Here is a 17119-nt window from a genome sequence, read left to right as displayed (position 1 = left end):
AATGTCCAAATATGGCCCTGTTCTGGGAAAATGGGTCTTTGCTTGTTTTGAGGAGACAGCAAAAACTTTGTCGAAAGCAGCACGCCTGCTCTGAAAACACTAACAAAGCTGAGAACATAAGAGGCTCCTCTTTTGCAAACACAGAGCATAATAAAATGGAGAGAAGCAGGAAAAGTGAGCTGCTAAGCTTCCACTGACATTTGACTGCCCTGTGCTTCATTCGTATCAGAGAGCAAAACCCTTTAAAAATGAATGTGTGACATTCTACAATCCACACCTTGAAAAAATATCACACAAATCCCTAGCACCAGCAAAGAACTTTGCTTACACCACTTCCCTAGATAAGAAAATAAAATAAAAGGGAGAAAAACAGATTACTGTAAGAAGGAGCTTTAGTTTTCTTTCTCTTCTCCAACTCAAAGAAGAAAAAAAAATCCTAACAACTAAATCATTTTGCAAAGAGGTTTTTCTTCTCTGAAACAACATGCTTATGGTAAGTACAACCCATCTTTCAAACTTAATTAGATTCCAAAAAAAGGTACTCCTTCCAACATAGTCTACCAGGCTCTATTTATGCCCAGAACATGTCAGAGTGGCATTTACAGGCAAGTTCAAGCACACAGCTGAGCCCCAGCCTCCAGGAGATGGGCAGCTTGGCCACTTATACTTGTTTGGAAAGAAGGGTCAAAGAGAGCTAAATCCTTTGCCTATGTCTGTGGGAAAAGCCTGTTTTAAAGAAAGATAATCCAGATCAGGAGAGCACAGATTTATGGAAAAAAAACTTGGATGTTTGCTGCAAACTTTTGAACAAACACATGTATCTCATCTGCTCAGCCAGCTAGGGTTCAGCCATTTACAATTGGTGGCTCCAATCCAAGCCCAGAGCTGTTCAAATTGGGTCCATCATCCCAGGGGGCTCACTCAGATCTCCCCAAACCCCGTGGTGTATCCACTTGTGCAGATGAAGATGCAAAGAGGGGAGCAGTCCTTGAGTGATGAAGCAAAAAGCTGGTGTTTAATGATGTTAACAGCTTTGCTTCCAGTGTTCAGCAGCGTTGGCACATCCAGATTTAGGAGCTGAGAGCTGCAGACATGGGAGCCCCTGCTTTTTTTCTGCTCTGGTACCTGGGGTAACTAAAATAGCCTTGAAGTGTTTTAACCCTGCCGTGTGGATCTTTTAATCCTGATGGTTTGCTAATCATGCATGCCTGCGTGAATTCCTTGGCAACAAGAATTCAAATCACTCGGTGGGAAACACTAATCCAAAATGCAGAAATCCTTAATAACAAGCACTCTGGACTGCTGGGGTGAGCCACTACAGACCATGACTCCAATGGTTGAAAATGGTGAGTCAAAAGGGGCAACTTCCTCATTAAGTTGAAATTAAATTATATGTGGCAATAATTATCTGTAAGTCCCCATTGCCTGGTATCTTTTCAGAAATGCCAACAAGCTACAAAGAGCAGGAATTGGCAAACTTGTTTTGTCTTTGAGTGAATGAGCAACAACATTTCTGCATGTCCTAGGCAGGAAAAAAATAACCCCAAACCCAAGCCCCTTAGTCCCCAAAGGCCTGCTTACAAAAGCCCTATGCAAAGGAGTTCTACCTGGTCCTGTAGAAGACAGAGAGGCCCCTAAAACATTGGCTTGAATGCCTAAAAAGAAAAGGTGACATGAGTTTAAAGTTCTCAATCTACCTCGCACACACAACCCAGGTCTGCATCTAAAAACGCCACAATTTTCTTTCCACAGCGCCTTATCAGTTTCCACCTTTCTCCCTCTCTGTTCCAAGAATGTAAAAATTCTCCATCTAAATTTAGAGGGAAAAGGAAGACAGATCTCTTTTGGGGATTTCAGAGCTAAGCTTGCCAGACACATCAAGGGGCTCTCAGTTTCTAAACGTGCCTTTTCTGCTGCCGTTCTGTGTCTGGAGAGAGTGGCAGCACAGGACTAAGCCTATTTGGTCCTTACCATCATTATAATTCATAGAAAAGATTAGAAAATCAAATGACTAGCACTTTCCAGAATGTTAGGGATGTGACTTAAAACCCACAGCTAGGTAGAGGTTTATTTCCCAGCACGTCAAAAAAGCCTTTTGGAAATGGAAAAGCATTTATCTAGAAATGCTGTTCCCAAAAATAGGGCGCTCCAAGAGATCTCTGTGAATCACTGACAAGCCATGCTATGACATGGCTCCTGCTGTCCCCACTGCCCTGCACAGAGCCACTGCAACACCCCAACAAAGCTGCTCTGGGAGCATCAGTGTCAGTCATAGGGTGGCTGCATGCCCAGAGTGTCCCCAGCACAGCTGACACCCCTCATGGAGCAGACACTTCCCCACTCATGCAATATGCAGCTGAAAAGGGGAGGGAATGAAGGACCAGGCAGATATTGGGAGGAAGAGTCTGATACAATCGACACAGAATGTCAGGATGTGAATAAAATGATCTTAATGCTGGTTTACATCCAAGGGTAAGAGAAATGTGGCAAGAAGGAAGCAGGAGTCCATGGATGGAGTTTACTGGGTTGCTCTTTTCAGTTTGGAAATGAAAAGATGATGTTTGCAAGCATCATACACACACAGGAGGGATGAGACAGAAAGATGCTCAAAGCTGAGTGCAAAAATGAAACCAGCTGTATAATCAGGCAGTTGATGCTGACCCCACTAAAGCAAGGAGAAAAGCCATTGGCAGTGAACACAAGTAAGTGTGAATTTGAGGGGAAAAAATGATGGAGATTTGATTTGGTTATTTTTTTAAACTTCTACTCATATCAGAGACTAGACATAAAATCTGAAGCACTATATTAAAATTGTGGGAGTTCTACTTAAACAGTCAAGGAATGCAAACTTGGTATCAAGCACAAACCATTTACTGCCACGGGCATTAATCAGGAAGCTCCAGCAATATTTTCTGTTAGAACTATCTGCAGGATCAGATTCCTGTTTCATGGAGGTTTGGATGACTGTCAGGGATTATTTTTTAAAAGCAGCTTCAAACTCTTCTCTAACTTTTTCTATCAATTCCACATGCATGAACATTAAATCTGTAACTGCCACTCCTGGAGAACTCTCGTGCATGTACGTTGACAGATTTAATTTTAGATGTTTCCAAGGATGGATTTTGTACACTGTGGCGTAGATTTGCATGCACAGGTAATTTAGACATTAGGTACAGATCATGTAAGTTAAATGTGAAATTTCCTCCTACAGACACAAATTGCATATTGCCCTCATTTTCAATAAGCAATTTGAGAAAAGAAAAAAAAAATATTAAAATTCCTTTTAGAAAATCGTGTGTAGCAAACTCCTAGGAGTACACCTGTAATTTGTGATGGAATCTGCTCCAATTGAAGGCAGGCAGTGATGAGCCATGCAAATCCCAGGGAGCACTGGTGAAACAGCAGATCTATTGGAAAGGATCTCCGTGCCCTACACCTGTGGTAAATGACAAATCCAGTTTGGAAGAATGATTTCCTGCTGGTTTGAAAGTAAGGGCATGGCACTGTAACTGGTGATCACTAACTGGGGGATCCTGTTGCTCTGACTGAGGATTGGAGAGGGCTCTGCTGCCAACGCTGCTCTTCAAATCAGACATGTGCCACAGGGGCTCACACAAAGGACACCAAAGGTAAAGCTGGAAACGTGATCTACAAGCAAAGGCCAAAGGAAATGTGAACCTTTAATCTAGAGCAGAGGAAATCAGATAGGGCTGATAGGCTTTTAGACATGAAGAGACACCAGAGGGGAGTTGTTCTCATGTCACAGACATGTTTTATGAAAAATCCTTTCCTTTGGATTTTTTCTCCTGAGAAGCTGAGAGGCCTCAGGAACAAAATGTAACCAATGGTTATCTGCTGCTGTGGAATGCAACAGGTGCATCTGGGATTGGGCTCATGTGGTTGTTTGTAATTAATGGCCAATCACAGCCCAGCTGTCCAGACTTTCTTAGTCAGTCACAAGCCTTTGTTATCATTCTTTTTCTATTCTTAGCCAGCCTTTTGATGAAATCCTTTCTTCTATTCTTTTAGTATAGTCTTAATATAATATATATCATAAAATAATAAATCAAGCCTTCTGAAACATGGAGTCAACTGTTGTTGTTATTCTAATTCTCTAGAGTCTCATATTGCTATTATCAGATTTCTAAAGTCCATACCTCTTTGGCATATTCTCATGGCTGCAGCTCTTCACTGACTCTTTCTTCTGCACACTGTTCTCTCTCAGCTCAGGGCTCCTCCAAGGCTCTCCCTGACTGGCCAACCCACCCCCTTTTATCCCAGTTATCTCCATTGGTCACAGCTGCAGCCCAGTTAAGGACATGGCAGCTGCAGCCCATCAAGGACAACCGGGACCTCTGGGGCAAAGCCTCTTTACAAATATTCTAATACATTTCCTCTACTATAGCAAACATTCTCATCTCTTCCCTCATGCTCAGACCCCTGTGAACACCCTCACATTTTCGCTGCCTGCAGGGGCTGGGAAGCTCTGGGCAAGGCTGCTCACCCTAAACTGGGGGAGAGCTCCCTGCAGGAGGAGCTGCCCATCTCTGAGGCCAGGGGGGCAGGCAGGCAGGGAAATGCTGGTCCCTAGAGGGGTGTGAGCAGAGCCAGAGGAGCAGTGCTCTGTCACACACCTGCTCCATGCTCTGCATTAAGTGTGTGCTTCCTCTCCTGCCCCTGCTGAACCTGCTTTTAACACCTGCTCTGCTGAAGCCAGGCTGTGGCAGGAGGAGAGGGAGCTGCTGTAGTAAAGGTGTAGTAAAGGTGTAGTGAAGAGCAAAGGCCAATGTCACAGAGCAAACTTCACAGGGCAGGAGAAAGTGAAGTAGAGATAAGACAAAAGAATGCCCTGAGTGTTTTGCACTGTGGGTGTACAAGCACAGGCTCTTGAGAGTATGATCTAAGCTTCACTTGATCAAATTAATCACTGCTTGTGGGAGGTTTATTTTTTTAATATTTACTTTTTAGTTTTACTTACAAGCAGACCTTAGACAAGCCAGGTGCACGTGGGAGCAGTGCAGTATTAGTCTCTGCTGGTGCAGACACCCACAAACCCTGCCCTCTGCAAGGCTGAGGCTTGCAATCACCATACAGACACGTTCTAAATATCATCTCATCTACTTTCTGCATTTTGATATAATATTTTTTAATTTAATTTCATTAGACAAGCATAGCCACTGATTAATGATCCTGTTTTTCCATCATCTGATGAGAAAAGCACCTAATGAGAATGTTTCTTCCTAAAATCCTGATTTAGGAAGCTGACCTGTGCAGGCAGATCCCACCATCCATGGAAATACTTGGAGATATTTATGTGTGAATGTGGTTCTACAGAGGTACACTTCTAAATAAAATAAAGGGATGTTTTTCTTCTCAAATGTCCCACAGATGGTGGCAATAAATTCAGCATAAATTTTGTTATCTCAAAAAAAATCTAAGTATAAATTTAGCTTAATAACCTTTGCAATCTCTCCCATGAAAAGAAACTCCCAGCCAAAACCACCCAACAATTAAAACTGGTGTGAAATTCCAAGTGGGAGTTGAAGGGGCTTCCTCCATTGCAATCATGTCCCTGGAGCTCTGGGCAGTTCAGGGAAAAGGAAAACATCTTGGCCATTGAGTACCCTTTTCTAATAAATAACATCAAAGTGAGTGCTTGTAACACATACATGAATCTCTGTATTTCCAGAAATTCTTCCCTGGTCTCATATTGCTCTTGATTAAATTTCATTCTGCAGCCATTACCCAGCCCAGGAGAAAGAAACAAACCAAAACAAACAACCCACACACAGAAAACATTTCCATTTATTTTCCTGGTGAGCAAATAATAAAATCATGATTTGGATTGCTGCAGTTGAAAATACTGTTGCAAAAGAGGTGTCTGTCACTAGATGCAAACCCTTCAGTAAACTGGATGAATTGCTGTCTGTGTTTTACAGCTTCAGCTGGGAATAAAACCAACCTCTTCCAGACCTGGCTGGGCTGATATCTTACACTGCACATTAAACTTAAGTGCAGAGAGACAGCAGCAATTCTGTCCCTTCCTTAGACACCATTTGTGTTGGTGTAAATACAGAGTAACTCCTCTAGAAAGGTTCAGGTCACCCTGGGCACAGGCATGCAAGGAGTGCTCCAGGACAAGAACTCCTGATTTCATCTCTTTCTCCTCACAGGATCTCAACCCACGAGCAATCACCTTTGCTGATGGGTAAACTGAGGCACACAAGATGATGGTGACCCTGCACAGTGAGTTCCAAGTCAGGAATCGAGGCCTCCTGAGTTGTATTTCCACTTAAAGCATGTTAAAGATCTTTATGGCCTTCTCTTTCATCCTTTCCTATGTGATGGAGGAAGTTTTTAATCAAGTGTTGCTATACAAGAGTCCCATAACTATTTACCTAATAACAATGCATGCCCAAATAGCTGCTCCTATAAGTGAATATTTTGGACTGGTCTCACCAGTCAGAGCTGCAGGTACTCAACCATCTCACAGAATCAGATTTTCCAGTCCTGACATGCAGCAGAACACAAGAGTGGCTGAGGGCAGAACTCCAGTCTAGAGATGACCAAAATGCTGTGGCCTGTCTCTGAACAGACCAGGTACCCCTCAAAAAAGTCTCTGTGACTTTAATAGAATTATCATTATAGAACTGTTTGGAATTTAATAGAATTATCATTATAGAGTTATCATTACAGAGCTCTTTGGAAGAGTTAGGATAGGAGATTTTGGGCCCTAACAAGAAGAAATGCCTGTACAGAAGATGACAAAGGCTTAGGAGGAATTATCTGAAAGTAGACAAGAATTGCTCTAAGAAACACAGCTTTGAAGTCCAGAAACTGAAACCAAACATGAAGGGATACAGTCCATATGGTCACATTTAAAGATCTGCCAGCAGATCTATTTGGGAACCAGCTTTTCAATACTGGTAACTCATTCAACTGAATTTTGCTTCAGGACTAAATAATTCATGCAAGGTCATAGCATAGAAACCAATTCTTTTTAAAAAAAAAAAATCAGTATATAACCATATTGCTGCTGTTATTTCCACAACATTTCAAATAAACTGAAACCCAACCTCTCTGCTCATAAGAGTCCAGAGCAATTTGAATCAAGTTTGGGTAAGAATTGCACAGTCCTTAGCAATTCCAATGAAACACCCTATTTCATGTGAAACTTGAGACATGAAACTCAGTAGAACTTCACTGTATGCTCCTTCATGGGCTCTCCTGCTTCCTCCCCTCACTACTGGAACATCCCCTTTTACCTTGATTAGTGCTCAAGGGGGAAAAAATCCAAAGCAGAGCTTGGTTTTCCCAGTGCAGGGAACAGAGCAGATGTGAGCCAAGCAGGCAGAGCCTGGTGCATGTCACAGACACTTTCTATGAAAAATCCTTTCCTTAGGAGCTTTTCCTCCTGAGAAGCTGAGAGGCCTCAGGAACAAAATGTAACCAATGGTTATCTGCTGCTGTGGAATGCAACAGGTGCATCTGGGATTGGGCTCATGTGGTTGTTTCTAATTAATGGCCAATCACAGTCAGCTGGCTCAGACTCTCTGTCCAAGCCACAAGCTTTTGTTATTCATTCTTTCTTTTTCTATTCTTAGCTAGCCTGATGAAATCCCTTCTTCTATTCTTTTAGTATAGCTTTAATATAATATATATCATAAAATAATAAATCAGCCTTCTGAACCATGGAGTCAGATCCTCATCTCTTCCCTCAGATCCCTGAGAACACGGTCACAGGGGCTGGCAGTGTTCATGGTGAGGTCACTGCTGATGTGGTGCCTCCAGCTTGCAGAGCTGTCCCTGGGACATCACCAAAGCTCAGAGTGAGCTCTTGGCAGAGCATTTTGTGTGTGGTACTGGGCAGGAAAAGCTCTGTGAATTCTGCAAGCTGAGTTCCAACCTCCAGTGGCTCCTGTGAACACTCAGCTTGCCTGATGGCACCTCTGCCTTTTCCCTGGTGTGATGTGCTGCATGGTGGACATGTGCCTCATTAAACCTTATTAAAACCCTTCCTTCTGCCTCTGCTGCAGCTCATTGCAACCCCAGGCTAGGGTGACCCTCCTGATGGTTTTCTTTTCTCTTTTCTTGAGTCACTGCACTGCTCCCTGAGGAAAAAGGGTCTAGCACATTGACCCACAGCAAACAGACCCCTTAAGGACCCCTGTGCTTGCTCTGGCAGAACAATCCTCAGCTGACTGCTTAAAGCAATGTTGTGCAGCTGTAAAATGGGTCACAGAGGGCTTGGAAGTTGATTCATCTTTTTAAACACACAGATCTCAAAATAAAATAAAGCAGGGAACATGCTGACCACATACTGCCTGCTGGAGAAAGACAGAATGATAATGGGAAACCTGGCATTGGATTTCTCAGGCAGTGATGCTACTGGTTGTAAGGAAACCAAACAGTAAAACATGAGAAATGTGCAGAGGAGGAAAGGTTCTCTCAATAAATTCAAATAGCTCATAGCACCTTTGGGTTAGAAGCAGCCCCTTCTTTACACTTAGTTAACCTCCTCTTTAATCTGACTACTTGAGGTCAAATTCCATTCTGGGTGAACCAGTGGGAGGCCTAGAGGATATGGAGTTACTCTGCATTTACAATTACATTACTGGGCAAAGTCAAGACTCCTGATGGTGTCCTAAGGCTTGGGAAGTGGGAAAGGTTCCTCTTTCAGGAGCTTCCTGACAGGTCATGGAGAAACAAAATCCCTCCAAGCAGTCGTGAGTAGGGATCCTCCTTTGCCCTGTTCTTTGGACATAAAGCAACTCATATGGAATAGAAATCCTTTGCCCTGTTCTTTGGACATAAAGCAACTCATCCAGTTAAAATGGCAGCACATCAACCCTCTCATTCTGCTGACCTGCTGAAACCTTCCAGAAAAAAGCACCCAGATGAGACAAGGAGGAACTGCAGGGAGGGGCAAAGGAGGCAGATCCTGGAGCAGCAGACCAGGAGGGGCTGTCAGGGCTGCTGTGGCCCTCTGGACAGCTCAGTGGGTTTCAAGCCCTGACAAGCCTGGCAGGTTCTGGGGAAAGGACTGGGGTCAGTGACAGAGCTGCTGTGAGAGCTGGAGAGGGCAGAGCTGCTCCTGTCCCCAGCAGCAGCTGCCTTCCCATCCCTGCCATTCCTCTGATGGCAGCACAGGCCTCAGCTCACTTCTCCAGGACTTTTTGCTCACATCATTGATCCAGCCCTCTCCTCCCCCAGCTCCTCAGACAACCATTAGCATGGCAGAAACAGCTTGGCCCTGATTGCTTCCCAGCCCCTCAATCTTTAGGCAACAGATGGCCCTGGAAGTACTGATGTGTGAAGCATTTTCATGTGCCTTAACAACTGCCTTAATTATGCAGCATTGTCATTAGGACTGGACAGGTGATTTAGATCTGAATATCTGAACCACTTCATCATCCAATGATCTAAACCAACACTCAGAACCTGGCAGCTCCAGGAACAGGGATGTTTGCTGGGATAATGGCAACTCCCAGTTGTCAGAAACCTTAAGGTTTTTAAAAAGCTTACATCCATGGCTGAGAAATTCCCAACAATCACGTTCAGGTGTGAATTTCCCTGAAGCGTGCCTACAAGCAATGGCCAATTAAAAAGGTGCTCAGTATTTGTTTCATTAGCATTTACAGGATCATAGAATCATTTATGTTGGAAAAGATTTCCAAGATCATCAAGTGCAACTGTTCTTCCAGCACTGCTGTGTCCATCCCTAAACCCTGTCCCCAAGTGCCACATCTACACAACTTTTAAATAAATGCCTCAGTGGTGACTCCATCACTTCCCTGGGCCACATGTTCTGGTGCTGGACAGCCCTTTTGGTGAAGAAATTTTTCCTGATATCCAATCTAAAGATGAATATCCAGTTTGAAGAGTTATAAACCATAACTGACAAGTCTGTGGACATTCATATGTTTGCAGGCACAGCTACAGGTGCAGTGGGAAAATGGGGAAAACATAACAGCGTGCAACTGGGAAAATAAAACACATTCTGCTGGAAAGACAAGGATAAATGGAGAGGTAAAAAAAAAAATAAAAAAAAAAAAAGAAGAAAGAAAAAATAAAACAAAGCACAAAATTACCACAGGGTGAACATGCTCAAAAAACCTCATCTCCAGTCAAGTACTTACAAGTAATAGGAGTAGGAATATGCATTTCTTCTAAATATTGATGGCCAGTCAGATGAACAAAATATCCAAAAGGAGAAAAAGAGAAAAGCACATAATTAGATTTAGATGAACGCCAGGTTTCTTTTTCAATATACAAAGTATTTGTGCTGCTGTTTTCTGTACTGAGATCCCGTTGGCCTACACTTGTTTCAGGATATGTACATTGGTGAGGAACAAATAGGAACTGAACTGGAGACAGTTCACCATGAATAAATCCTCTCACCTTTAATTTCCTCACTTTATCATGTCAGTACCATGGGCAAATAGATTTAATTTTGCCTCTCAAGTGCTTTGATATTTTTGAAATGGAAAGAAAGATGTCAGAGCTATTAATACAAATAACAATAAATAGGGAAGTGACAATGTAAGAACGCCACAATGTTGGAATATTTAGACAATGAGCAAATTGTCTAATGATAAATCAAGCCTCATCAAACTCTAAAATGCAAATAGTTCATTAACAATTCAAGCATCACTCCATATTTATAGCTGAGCACTGGGGGCATGCATTAGCTTTCTGCATCACTGTGATTAAGCATTTTCTACCACAGTTTCTCAACAATTCATTTCACAACATTTTCAGCAGCACTACAAACTGAGCCTTGGCATTCAATTGTAGCTTAAGAAGTTATATTTACCCTTTCATAGCTGGAAAGGGGCCTCTCTGAAAAGACTGGCTCATGACAGACCTAGCCCAGGGTATTTAGAGATTTACCACCAGCCACAAGAAGCCACAGAAGCAGCAGCAGTGGTCAAGACAGAGAAAATGAAACACAAACTTCAACTTATTGCACAGCTTTAAAATCCCATCCTTGAAGATCCTAGGATGACTAGGAATCACTTAGAAATACAAATGCAGCTGTCAAATGTTCACTTTTATGGTTGCTCTGAACACAACTTCCATGAGCACAGGTGGAACCAGGTTCAGCTCAGTCCCTCTGTGCTGTGCACACGTGGGGTAAAGAGCTCATGAGGGTTAAACTGAAGTGCCATGGTTTTCCTGATGATGGCCTTTGCTAGAAACCTGCTCTTTTGGCCAGATTCCTGCTGCATGCCACATTATTGGGTTTCTGTGGTTGAGATGACCCCGAGGTGTCAGAAATTCTCTTTTTTCCCAGCCCCGTGACCAAAGAAGTCGAGATTCCTCAGCTCTGCTTTTCAAGGTTGTTTATTTTCTCTTATCTGTTCCATTCTTTCTCTGAGCTGCTGAGATCTGTCAGGCAGGTTGGGTTGTGGCACAGTCCCTGCCCTTGGGGTGCTGTTAACTTTTTATACTAAGAACTACGTGTGCTTTATTTACAATAATTTTCCAATACCTGTCACCTATGTTGGACAGTTTGTCTCTACTCTAAACCAATCCAAAAGTGCCACCATCACAGCAGAAGATGGAGGACAAGAAGAAGAAGGACAGAACATACCCAGATTCCTCCATCTTGCCTCTTGAACCCCCATTCTAAATCCCCAAAATTCTACTTTTTCACCCTGTCACAAATTCACTGTCATTCTACTCAAACTCTTGTGGCTTGTAAATCCTCACACAAAGTTGGGAATTGTTTCCATGGGTTAAAATCAAAGGCATGGGTGTCTTTGAGTCTGTGCCAAGGTCTCTGAGCCCCTGCCAGGGTCTCCAATCACCCAGGGCAGCCAGAGGGATGTTCTGGGTCCTGGCACCACATTATTTGAAGGGCACTGATTCCATGATGCACTCAGATGTATTTTAACTAAATGCTATTATCTCCTGAAGGCAGCAGTTCTACAGGCCCTAGAAATGCACCAGTTAAGGTGCAATGATTGCCACTGAGCTTCCCTGTGAAAATCCAAATTCCACTCAGCCTCTAAACAAAGGGAAACATGACCAAGATGTAGAAAATGAGAGCACAGGCAGCCAAACCCCTGAAATCCCCAAAATTTTTCCATTAAACCAAGCCTTGGGAGAGGCCAGGACCTGGGCTCACACAGCTCTATTGACTGGAAGTGCTCCCTTGAACATCCTGCTGTTCTTTCTGCTGCTCTCCTGTCTGGGCCACAGACATCTGGGATCCCACCAGACTCTCAGCCCTCATTAAAAAGCTGCACATCCCTCCAGGTTGCAGAGGAAAGCTCAGAAAGGTTTGCTCCATAAGGATAGAAAATAAAGGAAGACCAACAAAAGGAGGATTGTGTTTTGAAATTGGACATTTTGGCTCAAATTCTTCCAAAATATGCAGCCTGAAATAAGGACTTACTAAAGAATATTTCAAAGTTTAACTGTGAGAACTGGTCAGAGTGATGGTTCAGTAAAAACACAACCTGGTCCTGGAAAGCACAGCCCAGCCCAAAGCCCTGCCTGTCTCCCACCTGGAACAGGGACACAGGGGGACACAGGTCACTGAATGAGCAAATGTCCCTTTTCCTAATTCTGTCCTACAGCTTGGGTATATTCTGCCCAAGAGGCTTTGGGGTTTTATTTAATTAGTTTAAGGTAACCACCTAAATCCTAATCCAGAATAAGGAGCTGAATTTTCATAGGAGAAAATAATCCCAGACCCTACATAGCCCCAAATCTCCTTTTTTGCTACCGACAGCAGTTTAAAGAACTTATTTACAGTGCACCCATGACCAGCTGTCTGATCCTATTTATTCAGTCTCATATTTAAAGGGGTCAGGGGAGGCTTTGTCTGCTCAAACACAGCAGCCTGAGAGGTGTCACATTCTTCACTCCAGGGTAACACAAGTCACGATTACACCAGAATTAAAACTGCCCAGATGAAATCAGAACAGACCAAAATCAAATACTTTGGGGAGGGGCAAAGTCAAAGGGTATTTTCTCCTGAAAAATATCTTTTTTTTTCTTGTTTCCTTTTGTTTTTACAAAATGATTTTGTATATTCTGTTACACAAATTTAAATATTTAATATATTTATATTAATATATTATATATAATATTATTATATATTATATTTATAATATATATTATATATTATATAATATATAATATATTATATATAATATTATATATAATGTTATATATAATATATATAATATTATATATAATATTATATATAATTATATATAATTATATATATAATATTAAAATAATATATTTTAATATATATTTAATTAAATAAATGTTTAAATAATATTAAGGAAAAAACAACAAGCTCCTTAGAGAATTAGAACTATTTTCATACAATAAAAATGAGATGTTTCAGGATCTGTATCTATTAATGAAATAATGTGCTTGTGCCTTTTGTGAGCACATACATTCATGTAGGCACGGATAATCACCTCTAAATTAGCAGGTTAAATTATCACAGAATCAGAGTGATTTGGGTTGGAATGGACCTTAAAGATTATTCCAATCCCCCTGCCATGGCAGGGACACCTTCCACTGTCCCAGGCTGCTCCAAGCCCCATCCAACCTGGCCCTCCATGGATGCAGGGGCAGCCACAGCTGCTCTGGGCACCCTGTGCCAGGGCCTGCCCACCTTCAGAGTGAAGGATTTCTTCCTGATATCCAATTTAAATTTAATCTCTTTCAGTTTGAAGCCATCCCCCTTTGTCCTGTCCCTACATGTCCTTGTGTGAGGTTTCTCTCCATTATGTTGCAGCAATTTTTGTATTTCATATACATGCAATGATGATACTATGGCTTAACTCCTGGAGTTAGTAGCTTCCCAAAACCAAGAAAGCAAACTGTTAATGGTTTTGACTTTAAATATTGTAAGACAGTCATATTTAAAACAGAAATCTATATGTACACACAATTTTGACATAAATATATAGATACAGAAACTTTAGGAGATTTTCGACAACCCTAAGTTTCAACTAAAACTTTCAGACAACAAACATAACATCAAAACCAAATTTTCCACTGTATAAATGCACTGGTTAGGTTAATTTAGCTTCACATATCTGACTGAACCCTCTAAAACTTTATCAAACCCCAGAAAGTTTTGAGTTCCTGGCATTTTTGCAATGTGTTCTGCTGAAACTGTGAGCAACTGAGCACTGCTGGCTCGTGCTGTGTGTCTGAAAGGTTCCAAGCACTGTGCTGTCAACCTGGTGAGTCCCACAGAACAAAAAGAGCCTCCTGATGATACCAATGCTTATCTCAAACCAAGGCTTCCTCCTCTTCTAATCCCTCTCCTTCCTCTGCTCTCTGTTAACAAAATGCTTCATCAGGAAATCCTGTGCCTGTTCCCAATGAGCTGTGATGCCCTGGACAATGGGCAAATGTCACTGGGATATCTTCCAGCTCCATTTGAAGACAGAATCTCAAGTTCAGCTCATTAAATGTTTTTTCTGAATTGTTGCTTTGAAAGACTGCACTATTTGTACCCTTGGTGCACTGGGAAGGGACCTGTTTTTAAAATGAGGCTAATGCAAACATGGAATGCAAGAGCTTAAGCTCCAAATGCTTCTGTTTGCAAAATAAAAGGAGAACTCTGCTGTTAAACTGCTCTCTCAGAAGAGCTCAAGCTTTCAGCTCTGCTCCTCCAGAAGTTCCAATCAATTTGTGGCCCAAATCAGCTTCTCCTTTTTTAAAAGCTGGTCCCTACCCACAGTAGATTACAAATGCAATGAGCCTGCCAGGCTGAGGCTCATCCTCAGGGAACGTTGTCCATATGCAGCTCTGAGCCCCAGCTGGACGTGGCTGGTGGTGCCCATCCAAGGCAGCCCAGGAGGGATGGGATCAGCAGCTCTGCAGGTGCTGGAGGTGTGCTACCAAACCCCCTCTTGCACACAGAAATTCTAAATGGGAAAAGGTTTTAAAGTCAATGAGCCAGTTTATTCCTTATTTCAGTGCATCTTCCAGCAGGTATCCCTGCAAATTGCAGCAAACAGATCCAGACTGCAGGGATTCTGCTTGTCTGCCCTGGGAGGGGCTGTGGAACAACACAGAGGAAACTGTAATTTTCCAGCTCGAGGGAAAAAAGGGGAGAATTTAGATTTCTAATACTCCCACTCACCTCCTTTCCAATGTTAACTTTGAAGAAAATTGCCCAGGTTTACAGAGCCTATGGCAAAACCAGCCAGAGCAAGGCTCTGTATGTGGGGCATCACACCCAAATTCAGCAAACATTGCTGCTCCAGGGGCCTGGCACGCTCAGCTGAAGGTCCTGGGCACTGTCCCAGGGGCCAGCTCAGCTCAGCAGGAGCTTGGGATCTTTCACACAGAGCAAATGGATCCTCAGTGTCCAACCTCTGGGACTCTCTCTGCATTAGGAGTAGTTTTACTTGGGGGTTTGTCTGTGTAATCTGGGAGATGATAACTTAGGCTGCAGCAGTCATGACAGCCAAAGCACCAGAAAACTCAAGTGTTGGAAAAATGGTGGGGATGAAGCAGCCACAGCTTCTCTGGGCACCCTGTGCCAGGGCTTCACCTCTCTCACAGGGAAGAATTCCTTCCTAATGTCTGATATAAACCTCCTCTCTGTCAGCTTGAAGCCATTCCCCCTGTCCTGTCACTCCAGGCTCTTCTGAGCTGTCTCTCTCCATCTTTCTTGCAGGCTCCCTGCAAGTACTGGAAGGCCACAGTTGGGTCACTCCAAACCTTCTCTTCCCCAGACTGAACATTCCCAAGTCTCTCAGCCTTTCCTGGTAGGAGAAGTTCTCCTTTTATCCCCTTTATCCCATGCTACTTTGTGACTTATGCCTTGACATTAATTATAAATTAATTATCATTATCTCTTTGCAGTAAAAACAATTCTTTTGTTGCTGGATCTCCCAGAACTGGAATTTCCTCTGGACCCTTAGTGTCAGTGACATGTACACAGGCATTAACTGCTGCTCTCTGTCACACATAAAGAATGTTTATCTTTATTTATTCTTCCTTTGGAAACTACCACAAGAGGTCCAAGATGGAAGCAAAGCAGAAACTTACCTTCTTTTGATGGTAAGCATTGCTCCCAAGAGGATAATAACAAACATCAGGAGACCAGCTATAACTCCAGCCATCTTCACCGTGCTGTCAACTTGCTTTTCAGGTTCCACTGCATTGGAATTCTGGGTGGAAGCTCCTTAAAAGATGGAGAGAGAGGAAGGACAAGATAAAAAAAAATAATAATTTCTAGGCAAACTGTGCAATGATCCACTTAAAATATTCATTTGAAAGCCTAACAACATATTTGCAATCAAATTGCAATAGACAATTGTCCATCTAACCAAATCTGCCTTTAATGAGGGCTAATGACAGATAATTCAGAGCAGTAATAGGGTGTAAAATCCCAGTGTAGCACAGATGACTCTAATATTTTACTAAGTTTTACTGTAATGGGGCATTTACTCTTCTGAAGCACTCAGCATGCACCCAGAAACAGGAGAACAGCAGTTCTAATTTTAATCTCAAATAGTTTAAATGGACTTGAAATCCTTACTCGTTGAAATAGTGAACACAGTAACATGTAATTATAATAATTCTTCTGGCAGAAACTTTTTTCCCTCCAAAATCAGCTCACATTTGTCTTTCTCAGTGTATTGGAGGCCTGGCTTTTTTAATCATCCCATTACACATATACATGTAACAAGCATTAATCCAAGATATAGAGCAGCACCCTCCACACAGAATCATGGAATGATTTGAGAAGGAAGGGACCTTAAAGCCCATCTCATTCCAACCCCCTGTCTTGGGCAGGGACACCTTCCACTGTCCCAGGCTGAACCTTGGAGCTCCATCCAGCCTGGCCTTGGACACTTCCAGGGATGCAGGGGCAGCCCCAGCTGCTCTGGACAGCCAATTCCAGTGCCTGAGCACCCTTTTCCATCACACACCAGGCATGACTTCTTCAGCCCAAACCAGAGAGCATCATTTCTGTTTGAAATTTTAGGGGGTTTTGGTTTGTTTGGTTGGTTTTTTAACAAGCGAAATCTACACACCTGAAAATAAACCATATTTAGGAGCATTATTTGCACAGCATTTCTGCTCTAACTGAGCACCTTGGAGACAGCTGCCCTCTCCC

General features: G+C 42.6%; 1 protein-coding gene across 9 annotated transcripts in view; it reads right to left on the bottom strand.

The window, feature by feature from the left end:
- Positions 1 to 17119, bottom strand: part of PTPRT (protein tyrosine phosphatase receptor type T) — a 488934-nt gene that overhangs the window by 65419 nt on the left and 406396 nt on the right. For 6 of the 9 annotated variants that reach the window (XM_077187379.1, XM_054644473.2, XM_077187382.1 and 3 more), the window contains 3 exons: positions 16045 to 16180; positions 10140 to 10169; positions 1608 to 1655 (listed from right to left, as the gene is read on the bottom strand). In XM_077187379.1, the coding sequence (XP_077043494.1) occupies positions 1608 to 1655; positions 10140 to 10169; positions 16045 to 16180 (214 nt within the window). The remainder of the gene's footprint in view (positions 1 to 1607; positions 1656 to 10139; positions 10170 to 16044; positions 16181 to 17119) is intronic. The other 3 variants (XM_077187380.1, XM_077187383.1, XM_077187385.1) reach the window with 1 other exon arrangement.

The sequence above is a fragment of the Agelaius phoeniceus genome, chromosome 17, assembly GCF_051311805.1.
Source record: "Agelaius phoeniceus isolate bAgePho1 chromosome 17, bAgePho1.hap1, whole genome shotgun sequence".
In the NCBI taxonomy this organism is placed as follows: domain Eukaryota; kingdom Metazoa; phylum Chordata; class Aves; order Passeriformes; family Icteridae; genus Agelaius; species Agelaius phoeniceus.
Note: the sequence above shows the minus strand (reverse complement) of the source record. Positions and strands in the feature narration are given on the sequence as shown.